General features: G+C 43.5%; 1 protein-coding gene across 1 annotated transcript in view; it reads right to left on the bottom strand.

Moving 5' to 3' along the window:
- The window catches only part of PLCH2 (phospholipase C eta 2), a 334,868-nt gene that overhangs the window by 26,299 nt on the left and 295,356 nt on the right, over nt 1-13,213 (bottom strand). Inside the window, exon 14 of the mRNA XM_072608589.1 lies at nt 729-821. Within this exon, the coding sequence (XP_072464690.1) occupies nt 729-821 (93 nt within the window). The remainder of the gene's footprint in view (nt 1-728; nt 822-13,213) is intronic.

The following is a 13,213-nucleotide window of genomic DNA, read 5'->3' as shown; positions in this document are numbered from 1 at the left end:
AGGTACCTGGCACAGAATTGGAGCTTGATAAATGCTTACTGACTGACTGAAATGCACAATAATTAGGTACCTACTCTGTGCCAGGCACTAGGGTTGTAAAGACCAAAACACAGCCCCTGGATAGCATGGACACTATCAGGGGGCTATTGCGGGGATAAAATGAGAGAATATTTGTAAGGTGCTTTGCAAGCCGGTTAAATAGTGCAAAGCTGTATTTAAATGTTAGCTATTTTTACTATATACAGTAATAATAAATAATCTAATTTTATCTTTAGATCTAAATATATATAAACACATAGATAAACTATTCAATATATGAATATAAATTGTGCAATCGATAAAATATTAATAATATTATTAATAATAATACTATCCTTACCTCTAGGGGTTAGTGGGAGGATCAAAGAATCATAAATTCATAGTTGGACAGGCCCTTTGGGATCATTTAGTTCCTCATTTTAAAGTTAAGGAAACTGAGACCCAGAGAGGGGTCAATGTGACTGCCCAGAGTCATGTTGGGAGTAAGAAGCAGAGCTGGCATTTGAACGTGGCGGCCCCCAGTCTAGCACCCAAATGAAAGAATGTGTCAAATGCCTTGTGTCCCACCAAGTATTAGGGAAATGCTGGTTATCAGTGGCATTTCATTGGTTTTCCTGAGTGTATCTCTGGCTTGTGAGTCTGACTTCATCAATGGAAGCCCAAGCACTGGCCTGGGTTCCCATCCTGACCTTTCGTTTGGAGAAGCTACTCATTAACAATCGACTGTTTCGCTTGCCACCACTCAGGTCCTCCCCGGACTCCACGTCTTCCTCAGCTTTGCTCTGTCAGATGGAGAGATAGAGGGAAGGAGAGAGGAAGGGAGGGAGAAAAAAAGAAGAGAGAGATAATATATATTAATAATGATAATAAGTGAAGTGTCTAAACCTCATTTATGTACCTCACTAATAAAATAAAAAAAAAAAGCAAAGAAAAAACAAAAGAATTAAAAATAACTAAATAAACCTCATTTATGCATGGAGGTAGATACTATTAATTATCCCCATTTTACAGAGGAGGAGGCAGGAATGTAGAGATGCAGTGACTTGCCCAGGGTCACACTGCCAGTGGCTGGATATGAATTCAGGTTTTCTTGATCCCAAGTCCAATATTCTAGTGGAGGCTTCCCCTGCTAGAGGCCTTCAAACCTTCAAACAAAGGCTGGATAATCACTTTTTAGGCATGGTCTCTTATTTGGGAAGGAGTTGGATCCAGTGGTCTCTGAGATCCCAACTCAGAGACCTGGGGTCTTAGCCAGGAGACTCAGCTCTCTTCCCCAAAGACCCAGCAAAGTATGACTAGGATACTTGCAGCCAACATTCTACCGACTGAGTCTATCCACTCATGAGAGGCAACAGACTCAAGGGTGGGAGAGAGACTGAGCTCGAATCTAGATTCTGACAGTTACTAAATTAAGGGCAAACCACTTATCTGATTCTGTCTCTGCCTCTATAAAATGGGGATACGCATGCTATGTACATCATGGGGGTGTTGTGAACAGTAAATGTGTTATCATTTGACCCTTACTGTTCTCTCTCCCCCACCCCCACTGCTTATGAGACCTTGGGAAAGTTACTACCCCTGAGTTTGAATTGCCTCCTGTGTCCAATCAGGGGATTGACCTTGACCTCCAAGGTCTCAATCCTATGATATTTATCATTTCCCACTTTGTAGGGGAGAGAGGGCTGAGGCCCCCAGAACCTGACAATGGGTCCAGTTAGGCCAGGTTGGTGAAGGTCATAGGATCTTAGAAGCATCGTCATCATCACTAACATTCATATCTTGTTTTAAGGATTGCAAACTTTATAAACATAAGCATTTATAAATATATTTTATATGTATTTTCTATACATAAACATAAAAATATAAACATATTTTTTCTTATTGGACTTTCACAATAACTATGGGAGGTAAGTGCTATTTTAATCCCCATTTTACAGTTGAGGAAACTGAGGCAGATAGAAGTGAAGTGACTTGCCCACACTCATACAGCTAGTACATGTCTGAGTTAGGATTTGAACTGGGGTCTTCCTGACTCCAAACCCTTTGCTCTCTCCATTGTGTTGCCTAGGTATCTTATAGAATCAAAGATTCTCAAAGCTGGCATAAGCTTTGGCAGTCAGCACTTAGCACAGTGCCTAGCACAATAATCAATCCAAAAGGCATGTCCTATATGCTAGGAACTCTCTAGGGCTACAAGGTGCAGAGAAGGTGCCAATTTGCATTGGAAGAGAGAGTTTTCTTTTCTGGGAGTACCCTACACCAGTGAAATCATAGGTCCCTACTCAGTCCCTATCCTTATGTACCAGGCACAGAGTAAGTACTTAATACTTTACTTGGTTTTTTCTTCTTTCTATTTTCCATTTTTAATTTTTTTCTTATAAGTGATGGCTTTCCAGGAAGAAGGAGAGAAAGGAACATGGGGGGGGGGCGGAGATTTAGGCTGAATAAAAGGACAAAATATAGCAATTAAATTATTTTTAAAATAAATGTTTGATGGATTGTTGATTTCTGAACCAACTGGCCTTTTCCCCCATACAAGGGGCCATCCAGCTGAATGTTGCCAGTCAGGCAATAATAGCCAACAGTCCTAGGGAAGAGGGGTCTGTCTTGGCCTCCTATTTTCCAGAAGCTCAGTCTCCTCCAGCATGGACACTGCCAATCAGATACCGAAGGAAGCATAGACCATTCACCACTTATTCTTAGCTCGAGCAAAACTTGACCCAGGCTGGCCCAGATGGACTTCCTGTGTTTACCAAAGCCCTAATTAAACTGAAATCAATGGATTGAAGTACATGGGTGACAAGAGAGGGGAGAGAGGAGAGAAAAGCAAGGGAAGAAGAAAGAGGGAGGAAGAAAGAGGAAAGAAGAGAAGGGAGGAGAGAGAAAAGAGGACAGAAGAGTGAGGGAGGAGGGAAAAGAAAAGGAGGAAGGGAGGGGAGAAAGAGAGAGCGAGAGAGAGAGAGAGAGAGAGAGAGAGAGAGAGAGAGAGAGAGAGAGAGAGAGAGAGAGAGAGAGAACACACCTGGGCTCCTTTATCAACCTGGTCACCCCCTAGACTCTTGACTTGTTGACATGTTCCCAAAATTCGCCTCCAGAGCTGGACCCAACACTCCAATGTGATGATACCAACGGTAACACCTAGTACTGATATGGCACTTTGAGGATCACCAAGTATTCACAACGGCTCATCTAGCCAGGGCACAGCAATATGAGATGGTCGTCTCTTTTTTCCTCTCCTTTTCCATCAGAGTGAGGTGTGGCGGAGAGAAGACTTGACTTGGAGTCAGAGGACATGGGTTTAAATCCTGTCTCGAACACTTACTAGCTGTGTGACCCTGGACAAATCATTTTACTTCTAGTTTCTTCCTCTAAAGAATGACAGAATCAGACTGGGTGGCCTCTGAGGCCCCTTCCAGCTCTGAATCTGTGATTCTATGAATGTAGGCATATCTCTCATTTCTTTAGGCCTCAGTTTCCTCATCTGTAAAATAACAGAGTTATCCTAGACGACTTCTAAGATCTAAATCTCTGATTCTGTGACCTTGGGCAAGACACCTTAACTCCTTGGGCCTCAGTTTCCTTCTCTGTAAAGTGAGGGGATTGAATTGAGTGACCTCCAGCAGGTCCCTTCTACCTGCTCTTTTCATCTTGCATCTCTCACATCAGATGAGCCCAGAGGAGGCTGATAGGCCTTCCCCAGTAGGGGAGGAAGGCCAGAACCACTCCCTGCTTTGACCCCTACCCCCTTCCCTCTCTCTTCTCCTAAGGGAGCTGTCTGAACTGCTCAATTCTGTGCCACGCAGAGCTCCAGCTTGCAAGGGAGCTAGCCAGAGTTTGGGGAAGGTGTGTGTGTGTGTGTGTGTGTGTGTGTGTGTGTGTGTGTGTGTGTGTGTGTGTGTGTGTGTGTGTGTGTGTGTGTGTGTGTGTGTGTGTGTGTATGTGAGCGGGCAAGCTGCCAGCCTCCGTGGGCAGCACTCCCGCCTTATAAGCCACAGTTATTAAAAGATTAAATTACCTACAGAATCCAGGCCTGTTTAGGGACAGGCTTGAATATTAACACAGACTCATTCCGGAACAAAGCCTGCCTGCTTCCTATTCCCGGCAGCTAAGTCACTTGCTGCTGCTTCCTTTCATTCTGGAGGCTCCCGGTCTTTACCTTCATCCCTCACCCTGTACTGCAGCCTCCTCCCCCAAAAGTCAGGGGGAAGGAGAACAGGGGATTCTGTCTTTGTTAACAAGGCTGTTCACCTGGCAGCTTTCTTGAAAGGGTGGTACCTTCCACCGTGGAAACTGGATCTGTACATAAACATTTCTATAAGCTCCAAAGCATATTTTGCTCTCCACGTACTGATGGCTAAAGCCCTCTTTTCCCTGGGTTCCGATTTTGGGCTCCCAAGACTGCGGCCACATGACCTCCTTTCCAGGGGTACATGGGCTGCTTACCAGAAGGCAGGAAGTCCCATGAAAACTTTTTTAAGGAGATGTCAAGGTTACTTCTTCTGAATCCTGTAATGGACATCATTGGCAAGGGAAAGGATTTCTCCAGGCAAATTAGGGTCCTGCAGATCATGCTGAAAATGGGCCAGTAAGGGTTGGGCATCAAGGGAAGACATGGGATAGGGGCCGTGGACAGAACATGTATGCACATTGTCCCCCATCTCCCTTCTTTGTCATATACACACCTATGGACAAAAGTGCATACATATACAGACATGGCTAGCCTTGGGTACATGTATACCTGCATGCCATCTGCCATCTCTGTCCTATTTCCATATAGATGCACAGTCACCTGTACAAATCCTCTGCCTGCATATGTATACAGACATATCCATCCACTGGTATATGGCACACAGGTATCCATTGACCCTTATTTCATATAGGTGCACATACTCGTGTACCCATCATCCAAATGCGTGTGCGTACAGGAACATCGAACCATTGGAATATGCAGGTACGCAGTACCCACCACATTCTCCCACCTACACATATGTACATACCTACACGGAGAGATCCATCTCCCCAACCATATCCCTCTCTCTCTCTCTCTCTCTTTCTCTCTCTCTCTTTCTCTCTCTCTCTCTCTCTCTCTCTCTCTCTCTCTCTCTCTCTCTCTCTCTCTCTCTCTCTCTCTCTCTCTCTCTCCTCCCTCCCTCCCTCCCTCCCTCCCTCCCTCCCTCCTATATTACACTGTGAACTTGAGAGCAGGGAAAATGTTTTCCCTTTCACCAGTGCTAGTACCTTGCACATAGTAGGTACTTAATAAATGCTTGTCAACTAACTACATTCACAAGTACTGAATGGTAAAGTGGTAGATAAAGCCCTGGACCTAGAGTCAGGAAGACTTCAGGCACTTTCTAGCTGGATGACCCTAGGCAATTCAATTAAATTCAATAAGCATTTATTAAGCACCATATTAAGCACTTGCCATTATTAAACACCTACCCTAGTACCCAAGCACAAGGGATACAAAAAGAGTCAAAAGACAGTTAAGTCACTTGATTTCTCTAGGCCTCAGTTTCCTCATCTGTAAAATGAGAGGGTTGGACTGAATGGCCTCAGAGGGCCTTCTAGCTCTAATTAACCTAACCTTTTGTCATTTTCCAGAAGAGAAAACCAAGGGGGTTGGAGTTGATGACATCAGAGGTCTCTTCTGTTGGTACTACCAAGAATTAAAATGCCACCTAGTCACAGTTTCTCAGTGGAACCACTTATATGTTTTCTTTCTTCTTTTCTAAGGGGAGGGCAAGAGTTAGGGACTGGAAATAGGACTCAAAAGGTAATGTGATGTGATGCCTAGAGTTTGGGGGTGGGATCATTTCAATGGGATAAATATGGCAGCATGAGGATCTTGAGTCTTTTTGGGGAGCAGCAGAAAAACAGCTCACCTCACTATGATACAGAACTTCCTAGATATTTGTGGTCTCTCACTTCTCAAATATCTGTAGGAGGCCTTTCCCAATTCTCTTAGCAGCTAGTGCCTTCCCCATTGTGGTTACCATCCATCTACTATGTCTCTCCTATGGTATGGTGGATAGAACACAGGACTGGGAATCAGGAAAACCTCAGTTCAAATTCAGCCTCTGACACTTGTTGTATGACTCTTGGCAAGTCACTTCACCACTGTCTGCCTCAGTTTCCTTATCTGTAAAATGAGGCTTATAACAGCACCTCCCTCCCAGAATTGTTGTGACATAAAATGAGATAATTGTAAAGCATTTAGCTAGCACAGGGTCTGGCATATAATATGTGCCACATAAATGTTAATGATTGCTATTACCATAGACATGCTTTCCCCAGTAGAACACGAGGGTAGTTTTCAGAAGAAAGGAGAGGCACAAATTTAGAGCCATCTCCTTTCCAAATATTCAGAGGGACTACTGACCCATGGCAGAGCCTTCTGAGTTCCTATTGGTCTGACCAGCCACAGTCAGACACACTGTACTTTGACCCCAACACAGTGATATCATTCTGGTCCTTCTCAAGATCCAATCATGAAGGCAGGGAGTGTATTTGTCTTTCTTTGGCTTCTGAGGGCTTAGCATGGTGCATGGCACCTAAACAAAGTCCTTAATAAAATAAATGTTTGTTGATTGATTGGAAATCCCACAGGTGGGTCTGACAGAGCAAGCCATGTTATGAGTTTGACAGTGTATCCTGAGCTCTCTCCTGGATGTGACAATAATGGAAAAAAATAATAACTATGGAATTGTTGGGGGAAGGAGGTCCACACTAGAAAAGACCTTCAAACTTGGCTCATCTCATTTTCTCATCTTACAGAGTTGACCACAGGATTTAGAGCTGGTATGGAAGTACTTTTGAAATCCAGCTAAGTTCAGCCTGCTCACTTTGCAGAGCATTAAACTGAGGCCCACACAGGTGAACTCATCCAAGGTTACAGAAATAAGAAGCGACAGATCCAGGTTAGGAATCCACACCCAGGATTCTTTCTCCTATTTTGCAATGACATACAGTTAGTGCTGGAGATTAGAACTCAAGTTTCTTGACTCTTTTAGGATTATAGACTAAGACAGGAGCGAGGAACCTGAGGCCTCAAGGCCACATGTGGCCTTCTAAATCCTTAAGTGCTTCCTTTTGACTGAATCCAGGATTTAGAAGGCCATATGTGGCCTTAGGGCTGCAGGTTCCCCACTTCTGGACTAAGAACTGGAATGGACCTCAGCGCTCATCTGGTCCTAATCCCTTCATTTTCCAGATGAAGAAATTGAGACTCAGTGGTCACAAAAATAGTTAAGTGGCAATCAAGATTTGAAGGCTTTTCTCTCCAAATCCAACCTTTCTATTGTACCTAGTTGGCAGATTTCCAAAACTAACAGTGACTAGATCAGAAGATGCAAGATTAGCTATGTAGGAGACCTACAGACTCTAAAGACTTATTCCTTCCTCAGAGAGGTCATGAGGAGGAAGATCCCAAGGTCCCAAAGATTCTCCAAGCCCCAGGGTCTCTTATAACTGTTGGCACTGAGAAGACCACTAAAAGCCTGGCAAGGGGTCCCCAAAAAAGGAGAAGGGAATGACAAAGGAGGAGATGGACATATCATATCATGGAGACAATGAACATGAGCTTGGACAGACTTTGAGAGATAGTAGAGGATAGAAGAGCCTGGAGTGCTGGTGTCCAAGGAGTCATGGAGAGTCAGACTGAACCAAACAATGACAAAAACAACTAGGAATCCATTAAGTTCCAAAGCTCTCTACTTTTGGGACCATCCTCAGACCAGATTATCGAAGGGATGCTCTGAAAATGTCAAAAGATTCTCTCTTTTACAGTTTAAAAGCAGCTTTGCACTAGGGAACTCTCTCCTCTTCAAAAAAAAAAAAACAAAAAACCAAAGTTAGAAAAGCTGAGAAGATCCCTTATTCAATGGTGTTTTAAGGATTACACAATGCTTTCCTTACCCTATCTACCCTGTGAGGTGGGTAGAGCAAATGCTTTAATTCCCATTTCAGAGATGAGGAAACAAATGCATGTATCTGCTCTCCAATTGACTATAACGGTTGTTCCAGAAGATCTGACCAAAGCAACCAGATTCAAGAAAGTAAAACCACCGGGTCTCAAGCTGGAAGGGAAGACTTTGGAAGTCTTCAAACCCATGCCTTCATTTTACAGATGAATAGACTGAGGTCCAGAGAGGTCATATGACTTGTCACATAGATTATAAGTGGTAGAGCTAAGAAGAGGACCTAGACCTCCTGACTTCAAATCCTGGGATTTTTTTCTCTTTGAATAATCCAGAAAAAAACACAACTAGTAATAGCTAGCTACCTGCACCATCTTAAAAAACACATCCCTTCTCTCACAGCATCTCAAAGCTGAGCAAGACCTCAGCTTCTGTCTGATTGACCATCAATGTGAACTTAGTTTCCTTCTGGTCCAACCTTTATGGGACTGTCTGAATCTTTGACAAGTGATCATCCAGGGTCAATTCAGTTCAACAAACATCTATTAAGCACCTGCTGTATGCTAAATGCTGAAGATAAAGGGACAAAAATGATGAAAACATCCCTGCCCACAAGAAGTCATACACTGTACTGTGTGTGTATGTGAAGAGGGGATCAATATGGACACAAATAAGTTGTTCAGTTGTTTAAGTCATGTCTGATTCTTCATGATCCCATTCAGGCTTTTCTTGGCAAAGATACTGGAGTGGTTTGCCATTTCCTTCTCCAGCTCATTTTTATAGATGAGGAAATTGGGGCAAACAGGGTTGAATTTCCCCAGGGTTACACAGACAAGATGTGTCTGAGGCTAGATTTTGAACTCAGGTCTTCCTGTCTCCATTTTATCCACTGGACCACCTGGCTACTCACAGATAAGTTAATATAAAGTAATATCAGGGGACCCAGGAGCGCTAATAATTAGGGGAAAGGGTATTACTAGAGGTTTTCTTTAGGAAATAGTACCTGAGTTGAACCTTGAAGGAAGTTAGGGATTCTGGGAGGATAGAATATATGCTGTGCAGAACAGACAGCCAATGCAAGGTCACAGAGGTGAGCCATTGCATGTTAAGTTTGGGAAACAGCAAGAATACAAGTTGGGAAGGAACTCAGAGTGTGTGTGTGTAGGAGTGAAGTGATGAGGAAGTCCATTTTCCGTTGGGAGAATGTTGATCGATGGGAAACATTCGTGGACATTCAGCTTAAGCTGGTCTCTTAGCATCTTCCCTTACACCCCCAGTCCTGGCCTCAGGGGCCAAGCAGAACATGACTGATTGCTTTTTCATTACTTGAAGATAACTCATTTCCCTCCTCAACCTCACACACCCCACACTCTCCCTTCTTGCATCTTTCATCTCTCCTCCCCCACATATACACATGTGTACATCCACCTACATCTGGTGCCTGACCCCAATGGTAACTGGGAAGTGCCAATTTAATAGAAATTCAGGTGTTAGTAAAGCAACCAGGGGAAAGGCGAGGTGGAGGAGAGTAGAAGGCTGTCATCTCTTGGGTTTTACTTAAAAGGAAAAGGTAGGCTATATTTACTTAGAGGTCTGAAATATTTATTTGTTGTTCTCCACACTTGTTGTTCAGAGAGTGATACACTGGAGGCCTTAGGAGAGTGGAGAGGTGGGGCCCAACTACAGAAAAATCTTTAGAATCAGAGAACATAGGATACTGAGAGTTACATGGGAAATTGTGCCACTTACTAATATGGGACCACAAACAAGGGATAGAGGAGATGCCTGGGGTGAATTTGTCAACCTGGAGAGACTCTAAAAGGAAGATTATGATTGACATATAGATACCATGTTTTAAGGTCATTCCATTTGGGCTGTGGGCAGCTCGGTGGCACAGTAGACAGAGCACTGGGCTTGGCTTCAGAAAGACTCATCTTCCTGAGTTCAAATCTGGCTTCAGTCACTTATCTGTGTGACCCTGGGCAAGTCACTTAACCCTCAGTTTCCTCATCTGTAAAATGAGCTGGAGAAGGAAATGGCAAACCACTCTAGTATCTTGCTAAGAAAATCTCAAATGGGGTCACAGAGAGTCAGACTAAAAAGCAATTCAATGACAATTTTGGCTGCATAGTAACCTCATGAGGATTTGATTTTGATTTTCTTTTAAGTCCCAACTTGTAGTTTGACCATGTGTGGAAAACTCCCTCCTCTGATGCATATCAGTAATTTACACTCTTAGAAGACTCCCTGAAGGCATTGAACAGAGGAGTGACTTGCCCAGGATCATACCACTGGTAAGTATCTGAAGTGATATTCCAACCAAGCTCAGCACTGTACAGGTATCCAAGGTGGGAATGAAACTCAGGTCTCTCTTGACTTCAAGAGTAACGGGTGCTGTAGTCACTTGTTTGGACATAGAAGTGCAGGGGCTGCCTTTGTCTCCAATGCTTAGCACAGTCCCTGGCAGACAGTAATGAATGCTTTTATTGCTGTTTAGTTGTTTCAGTCATGTCTGACTCTTCATGACCCCATTTGGGGTTTTCTTGGCAGAGATACTGGAGTGATTTGCATTTCCTTCTCTAGTGCATTTTACAGATGAGGAAACTGAGGCAAACAGGGCTGAGTGACTTGTCCAGGGTCACACAATTAGGAAGTGTCTAAGGCTGTATTTGAACTCAGAAAGGTTGACTCTGGGCCCAGTACTTGTGCCATCTAACTGGCTAATAACTAAAATTTTAATAGTGCAGATAGGTATGCAAACATATATATGTGTGTATGTGTATATACATGTGTGTATGTATGTATATGTATATATGTATGTATATGTGTATATACACACACAGATACACATATTGATTGCATCCTGGGCAATCTTTAGTCATCCTGATGAACATATGGTCACTGGACCCAGATGCCTCTGGAGGAGAAAGTGAGGTTGGTGACCTTGCACAGCCCTCTCTCACTCAAATCCAAGTCAACTGCAAGTCATGTGATGATCTCCCTGATGTCATGGTCCTCTTTGAAAATGAAGGACAAACACAACAGCATACATATATTTAGGCACATACATATATAAATTATAAATATACATACAAGCATTCTATATGTATAAAATGTATACAAGCATGTATATGTGTCTGTATGTATGTATATATTTGCATATGTATGTACTGCACACACACACATGTGTTTGATCCTCACTTTAACCTAACGGTTAGATACCATTTTACAGATGAGGAGACTGAGGATGAGAAAGGTAAAGCTACTTCCCAGAGTCACATCACTAGGAAGTTTCTGAAGTAGGATTGGAACCCAGGTCTTCTACTCACTCACCTGGCTGCATCCACCAGTTTGGGACTTGGTTGGTTTCTGGAGACAGAAGGTTACAGAGCCTTAGAATGGGGCTCGGGAGCTCATCTGGTCCAACCCTTTTATATAATAAAAGGGGCTCAGAGGAAACCGAACCCTAAAGAGTTAAGTGATGAGTCAAGATCTCTCAGGTCATAAATGACAGCCAGGACTTTGGACAGCTCCTCTGGCTCTTTACCCTACTCTTTTTTCATCACTTCCCAGGTGTCCTGTGACCACTGCTGCTTCCCAATATAGGTGGAGCTACCCAATGAGGTCAAGAGATCACATTGTACACCCTTCCCCCCATCCTGAAAGGGCTAATGTACCTGCCTCAATGAGCCAGAGTCCAGAAGGAGTCTTTCTCAGGACCACGGGAATGAGAGCCAGAAAGGACTGGAGATCATCTCATCTAATCCCTTTAGGGACAGCTAGGAGTCTAGACTTGGAGTTCAAATTCTGTCTCAGACATTTTCTAACTGTGTGACTCTGGGCAAGTCACTTATAATCTCTCTCAGTCACAATTTCTTCATCTGTAAAATGGGGGCAATATTAATGAGATTTTATATATGTGTGTATACATATATACTTCTTTCTTAACTCTTCTCCAGGATAAAACTTGGTCAACATTCTTACACTGAGGTCAGCTTCACAGTACTTTGCATATTTAAAAACCCCATATAAAATTAGCTATTTCATCTATGAAGAAACTGAGGCCCAGGGAGAGGGGCCATCCAGATGAGTGGCAGAACCAAGATTCCAAACTAGTAAGGCAGCTAAGTGATGCAGTGGTTAAAGTGCTGGGCCTAGAGTCAGGAAGAGCTGAGTTCAAATCCTGCCTTAGAAACAAGGGGTATGACCCTGGGCAAGTCACTTCATCTCTGCCTCAGTGTCCCCTTCTGACAAACAGGAATAATAATAGTACCTTCATTGAGTTATAAGGAGCAAATGAGATAATGTCCATCCTTCCTTCCTTCCTTCCTTCCTTCCTTCCTTCCTTCCTTCCTTCCTTCCCTTTCTCCTTCCTGACATGAATTAAAATCCTGCTTTAGAAATGAGGTATGTGACACTGGGCAATTCACTTCATTTCTTCCTTAGTTTCCTCAACTGAAAAATAGAAATAATATCCTCTCCCGTGAAGATTTACATGGGTGTAGTAATATGTAAGGTCGTTAGGGGGTGCCACAGTGCACAAAGCATTGGACTCAGCATCAGAAAGACAGAAGTTCAAATAAGATTTCAGACATTTACTAGCATGTCACTTAATCTCTTAATCTGCCTTAGAGGCAGCTAGTTGGTTCAATGGATAGAACACTGGACCTGGAGTCAGGAAAAATGCCAATGGGAAGGGAGGATGAGTAAGGAATTTGGCTTGGAGAGGGGTGAAAGGCAGCAACATTTCCTCTTCTTCCCTTGGGGGGCTCCTTGAGCAGACCACAGGGCAGACACCAAGTGTAGTAGGGCTCCAATACGGCGGACAAATCCTCACCTCTCCCTGTCCCAGGTTCATACGGCCTCCATCAGTATCATGAGAATGGAATAAAATGTTTTGGATTTACAGGAGCCAGTGAGGCCAATAGCCCAAGCCCCATCATCAGACCAGGCATCTGGTGCCCCCTGGTGCCAGAAGGCCAGCAGGAGCTGGGCAGTGTTGTCTGCATTCATGCGTCAGACTTTGCCATAACTGACTTCCCAGTCTTGTAGGGTACAAGATGGATGGGAGCAGGGGAGAGATGGGACTGGTGTTCATTTTCCTGTTTGATTGTTTGCAGTGAAAGTATACTTGAGAAGGATACGTAGTCTACTGCAAATAATTAACAATAACAATAACACATTGTGATTCCCAATTTTGATCTAGGTTAAGAAAAGACTGAAAGGTCCATGCTTTCTGATGGACTGGCATACAC

The sequence above is a fragment of the Notamacropus eugenii genome, chromosome 5 (assembly GCF_028372415.1).
Source record: "Notamacropus eugenii isolate mMacEug1 chromosome 5, mMacEug1.pri_v2, whole genome shotgun sequence".
Lineage (NCBI taxonomy): Eukaryota > Metazoa > Chordata > Mammalia > Diprotodontia > Macropodidae > Notamacropus > Notamacropus eugenii.
This window is presented reverse-complemented; position numbering and strand designations above follow the sequence as displayed.